Source organism: Coregonus lavaretus (assembly GCF_964263955.1).
Source record: "Coregonus lavaretus genome assembly, chromosome: 31".
Lineage (NCBI taxonomy): Eukaryota > Metazoa > Chordata > Actinopteri > Salmoniformes > Salmonidae > Coregonus > Coregonus lavaretus.
This window is the reverse complement of record NC_140018.1, coordinates 21,286,175-21,292,174: the sequence shown is the minus strand read 5'-3', so window position 1 is coordinate 21,292,174 and position 6,000 is coordinate 21,286,175. Positions and strand designations below refer to the sequence as shown.

General features: G+C 38.6%; 1 protein-coding gene across 1 annotated transcript; it reads left to right on the top strand.

The window, feature by feature from the left end:
• Positions 1 to 2,582: 2,582 nt before the first annotated feature.
• LOC311107117 (cyclic AMP-dependent transcription factor ATF-3-like) lies at positions 2,583 to 5,992 on the top strand. Its single transcript, XM_084149601.1, has 4 exons — positions 2,583 to 2,685; positions 3,301 to 3,555; positions 3,830 to 3,937; positions 4,319 to 5,992. The coding sequence occupies exons 2-4, from the start codon at positions 3,310 to 3,312 to the stop codon at positions 4,565 to 4,567; spliced, it is 603 nt and encodes a 200-aa protein (XP_084005727.1). The 5' UTR covers positions 2,583 to 2,685; positions 3,301 to 3,309; the 3' UTR covers positions 4,568 to 5,992.
• Positions 5,993 to 6,000: the final 8 nt, after the last annotated feature.

The window sequence follows — 6,000 nt, the reverse complement described above, 5'->3', positions numbered from 1 at the left end:
TAAAACATATATCAACAACACACAAATAACCATGACACATAAAGGTCCCAATGATCTCATCACCAGATAAAGTAAATCAAATCAATACATTTTGTTATGAAGAATCACTCTTCAAATGTACTTTGAGGTGTTGGTTAAACCTAAACATGCTGCCTTTCCTGTTCTCTTTTTTTATCTCCCTCTTTATGGCTTTTTTAGGACACTTGAAGTGCTTAGAAAACTTTGACTATTTTTGTATACACCCTTACATTTATTGTTTAAGTAGCCTACAATTCACATTCAAAACATGTTAAGCCTAAAGTAAATATCCATGTTTGGGGAAGCCGTCTAGTTAACATTACATTTCACATGTCAGGTATGCACCTTGGAGTTCACTGTTATACGACAGTATGATGTCTACAAAGCTTCCAATATGGAAAATCAACATAGTGATGTTTCCAATAGTATGATCAGTGGTGTAAAGTACTTAAGTAAAAATACTTTAAAGTACTACTTAAGTTGTTTTTTTGGGTATCTGTACTTTACTTTACTATTTATATTTTTGACAACTTTTACTTTTACTTCACTACATTCCTAAAGAAAATAATGTACTTTTTACTCCATACATTTTCCCTGACACTCAAAAGTACTCGTTACATTTTGAATGCTTAGCAGGACAGGAAAATGGTCCAATTCACACACTTATCAAGAGAACATCCCTGGTCGTCCCTATTGCCTCCGGTCTGGCCTGTTGGAGGGTGCCCCTGGCTATCCTTAAATAAAAAACAAGAAAATTGTGCCGTCTGGTTTGCTTAATATAGGGAATTTGAAATTATTTATACTTTTACTTTGAATACTTAAGTATTTTTTAGCAATTACATTTACTTTTGATACTTAATTATATTTAAAGCCAAATACTTTTAGACTTTTACTCAAGTAGTATTTTACTGGGTGACTTTTACTTTTACTTGAGTCATTTTCTGTTAAGGTATCTTTACTTTTACTAAAGTATGACAATTGGGTACTTTTTCCACCACTGACTATGATATGGCTCCCTGGTAACAATGTGTCTGTACAGAAACAAATGAAACCAGCAGCCAGCAGAAGGGGTAGCAATGACGAATGGTGGAAGGATTGGAGATAGGATCGGAAGTTTCCAGAACACAAAGGTAATAGCTGGGATCAGGCAAGGGAGGGGACGGGAGGGGAGACTGGCTGACCTGACTATCACCAGAAAGCCGCACTTCACATCAACTAGAGGAATGCAGTCCTCGCTTACTGCTCACTCCCAACCACCATTCTCCAAGAGGCCAGCACAGCTTGAACAGAGACAAAACTATAGCCACTACTACCTATGAATAATTACCAAGATTTCAAAAGCTATTTCATATATTAAAACATAATTTTGAAAATGTCTTCATCCATCCTCACTTTATGTTTATGACATACAAAACACAATAAAACTAAAACTTACCTTGCCCCCTCGCAAAAGTATCGAACTCTTGAAATGCAAGTAAGACTTAGAAGTTTATATCTCATATATACTGTCAGTAAAACTTTTAACTAGCCTGAGAAACTAAAACTGATCTATCTGTACCCACATTTGAAAGATTTTCCAACTAAGAAATGAAAGCAGTGAACCCTATGTAACTTCACAGTCTCACTAGCATGATTTGCCACAGTTTCCTATCAGTTTAACCTTATTTTGGAATCAAACAAAGATACCATGGGATAGTGGGGGTTTTATGTCTGTTATCATGTCCTCCAAATATCTGTTTTTCCATGAGACCATAATTCACTTTCCTCTGTAAGATTGAGACCATAGCTCATGCATAATATATATAAACTGCTGACCTGTCCACCTGGCCACTCATAGGATTCAAGATGTGTAATTAACTGAAATTAATAACTATGTAATAAACATGTAATTAACATCAAATATGACATCTACAATTATAATATTTCAATAATATAAGTAATTTGGGTTTAAGTAATACATAGCATCCAAAAGCAACACAAAGCACACAAAGATTAAATGATTTACAGTACCTTGAATTGCAAATCCTTATTTTGAAAATATTACTGTAGTTCAATGTACATTTACTTTATTCAGAAGCTAAATTTAGAAGCAATATGCTACTTCATGGAAGCTCCCTGATAAACTAGGTTTTATTATTATTATTACTGTTATTATTATTTTTGCTAGTATCCTAGACATACCCATGCACTGAATGCTAGATATGATATGACTGATATGATAAGAGGGAGCTGGGCAAGCCCCTCACTGAAGGTATACCTTTAACGTCCATTTGCTTTTTTTTACTCTAGCCAATAAGATCTATAGACTTTACAAAAAACACCTCGGATCATTCAACTATTATGTCTGTATTTGCTCATTAGTATGAAATGTTACGAATTAAATTCCTTGTGAGTAAAGGGGGTTGAGCCTGACCTTTTATGGTGTGCTACAAAGGGTTGCTGGATTGCATCATCGCAACTAAGCTTCCACAGTGCTATAAATAGGATGACGTCACCAGGACCAGCCCACCAACTAGTAAATGCCGAGGAGTCCACTATAAAAACGGGTGATGCAACGCTCAGTCGACAACTGTAACTTTCTTAACAGAACAGATGAGTCTCACAACCAGGAGCCGAATAAATGCTTTTCAACGTCTAACACAATTTCTTCACTGAAAACATAATCAGGTAGGTCTATTTTCTTATTAAGAAGTTTATTCCGGTGTGGGATAGAAGTGCTTTCAGAAGATCCGCGTAGGGTGCCCACAACAGTCGAAATGTTGCATAGTGTAAAACGGACCGACGTCCATTCATAAAGAAAACGGACTTAAATGTACAATTCTTAAGCTACTCGTAACTGGGTTGATGTTACATTTACTGTCCCTAAAAGTGACACGCATTGTTACATTGTTTAACAGGGTGATGTATTTGCTGGTATTTTTACATTGTTGTAATTTTGGCATGTTGGGGGCTACAATGTAGAAAACTTTAACTGCTGTGTCTGGTGGAATTGTAGCGACGTAGCCTCTAGGTATCACACCCATAACAGATAACACGCTATCCGTCTTTTGTAGGCCTATATTTGAAAAATAGTCCAATAGTATACATTTGCAAGAAACAACATTTTGAGCCAAATGGACGTGAACAAACTTTTTCTAGAAGCTTTTATTAAAAGTATTGCCCACTTGCCAGATGTTGCTGCTCATCTTACGTTATATTCAGTCCAACGTCCAAGGGTTATGTTCTTGCTTTTGTTTAGATTTGAGTAAGCTTCATGTGACCGAGCACCACTTTTTGTTTCAGTTTTTCATAATGATGCTTCAGCATCAGGGATTCAGCCTGTCTGAGATCAGTGCGTCAGCCTTTGTAACCTGCCTGTCCCCGCCTGGAACACTCACGCTCGAGGACTTCACCAACTTCACTCCCCTGGTAAAGGAAGAGTTGCGCTACGCTATCCAGAACAGGCGGCTGTCCAACGGACTGAGCACCGATATCATGAGCGACTGTGCAAGCTCAAGTTCAGACAGACCGTCAGAAGCCACAAGTGTCAAGAGACAGGTAAGGATGTCGACATTAGTCGCGTACTGTAATATCTACTCCTTTTCAGTACTTTTTTGGCCCCCATAAAGCCAATAGTAATTATTACATTGTAAATGGCATTAGGGGCCTTTTTTTTGTAATTGCCTAAGTTTTCACTGAATCGTGTGAGATGGTGGAAAATTAATTCGTAGCTATACAGAACACTGTAATTACAGGTTTACCAACACATTGCAGCACACACTAGTTTGGTGCTGTTATTCGAGGTTGTTCATTTTCCCGATGTGTGTATTAGGCGACCCCAGAAGAAAGTGAGAGGAGGAAAAGAAGACGAGAAAGAAACAAAGTAGCTGCTGCCAAATGTAGGAATAAGAAGAAGGAGAAAACTGATGGTCTGCAAAAGGTAGGTTCAATATGTATTTTAAAGGGCAGTACAGCCTTATTAGGATGGAGAGAGATTATACATTTTACCCAGAGGCTGCCAGACAGACTGTGGGTCTTTTGTGATTTGTTAAGTAGACATACAGTGTTATATTATGCCATATCTTTATTTATTCAAAACGTTTTTCCAAATAAAGTTAGAGCCTCATTAATGTGCCTCAATGATCATTTCTATTTAGTCTCCCATTCTTTTTATGACTAAAGTGAAGGGTAGAGGCTCCCGTTTTTTATGTAAGGGCTCAACGTAATTATTTGCATACAAACTCAAATGCACTAAACATAATTGAGTATTCAAAACATTTACCAACATGGTTAACAGGATCTAACCAAACTACTATTCCAGGAGTCTGAGAAACTAGAGGTGGTGAACGCTGAGTTGAAGGCCCAAATTGAGGAGCTGAAGAACCAGAAGCAGCAGTTAGTCTACATGTTGAACCGCCACCGGCCCACCTGCATCGTACGGGCCCAGAACGGCCAGACCCCTGAGGACGAGAGAAACTTGTTCATCCAGCAGATCAAGGAGGGAACCCTGCAGATGGGTCAGCTGGACCACCGCCACATCTCAGTGCCAACCGCCTGTGGCCATCTCTGATCCACACACTCTGGGGTAGTAGGGTACTACTTATTCACTCAAACACTCACCGTCCCCTGGCTACTGCACTCTGTACCTGCATCAAGTGAAGGCTCTGTCAGGCCGTCAAAGCAAAGGAGCTTTGCACGTTCCACTCCTCAACATAGTGACTGCTGCTGGGTTGATGATAAGAGGAAGGACTGGACAGCACAAGGACAGACACCCCGTGTTCCACCTAGGGTGGGCTTGGGCTTTTCCGGCACATAGGGTGAATGTCAAAGCACTAAAACATAGAAATACATAGAATGTATTTATTGTTTCCTTAAATCTTTTACACTTTTATTTGAGGTAAATGGCTTGTTCTCGGTTTTTGTACCAAAGCATGACGTCAATGTGGTAAAGGCACATGATTTCACTGGTCAGTTGAGATATATGCTTGTTGAGGAAAAATACTACTTGTATAAGCTATCTTTATGGCACACAATAAATGTGGAGAGATAGTAATGGCTATGTACTGTGTGCGACATTGATAGCTGTGTTATTACATTTATATCGAAAGGCTTTCGCATACATTGTATGAAGTGTTTGCTGTTATTGAATATATTCTGTATTAGCTGTGGCTATAGCTCACTTTCTTCCCCCTTGACTTGCCTAACAAAAACCTCTGAAGCTGCTACTACTACTAACTCAGATTATACAGGAACAGTTCATATCACAGGAACCCTCAAGTAAGAGGACAATAAAAGGAGTGCATGGAATGTGGATTCACTTAGATAGCATTTCATTTAACTTACTGACAGACAATGGCACTGTTAGCCCTGGAACTACTTTCTTGAAAATCAGTCATTACATTGCTGTAAGCTGGTGTATTCTGAATAGGCCCTGATTTCGTAGTGATCTGTAGTATTTTCTCGGAAATGTTGAAGCTATGCTTGTGTGTTTCCTATTACATTTAGTTCACATGTATAAAGTAATGTTGTTACTGTATAACATATATGTAAACCAACTTACACCTGCCTATTGTCTTCAAAAAGGTGTTTGTATGTATTATTGAAGCTGGACTTATAAAATAGAACCACTAGGTATAAGTAGTTAGATATCTAAGTGGAATTATTTAGCACTCTGCTTGTCTTAGGTTTTCACTTTGAAGTCTTGGAAGATTACATTAATTGCCTCAGTGTTTGGCTGCAATTACCAAGTCACTGCCAAACAACCCTCCTCCCTCTCCCATCAGTCCGTTGGTTGTGCTGCGACGTCGTCACAGGACAGTTGCGCAACGAGAAACTCTGGTTGGGCTCACTGCTCAAACAACACATTTTTATGATCAATAGTAGCTTTTGTTTCTATATTCTGTAATGTCTCAAAATAACATGTGTGGTTTATGGTAAGGGAATGTTTATTTGTGTGTGTTTGTGAGTAAACGGTTGAGAGGAAGACTGTGAGAGACGCAGGCG

Coding starts and splice junctions, on each gene's coding strand:
- LOC311107117 (XM_084149601.1), top strand. CDS start 3,310: ATGATGCTTCAGCATCAGGGATTCAGCCTGTCTGAGATCAGTGCGTCA. Junction 3,556..3,829: donor CCACAAGTGTCAAGAGACAG/GTAAGGATGTCG, acceptor TGTGTGTATTAG/GCGACCCCAGAAGAAAGTGA. Junction 3,938..4,318: donor AAACTGATGGTCTGCAAAAG/GTAGGTTCAATA, acceptor CTACTATTCCAG/GAGTCTGAGAAACTAGAGGT.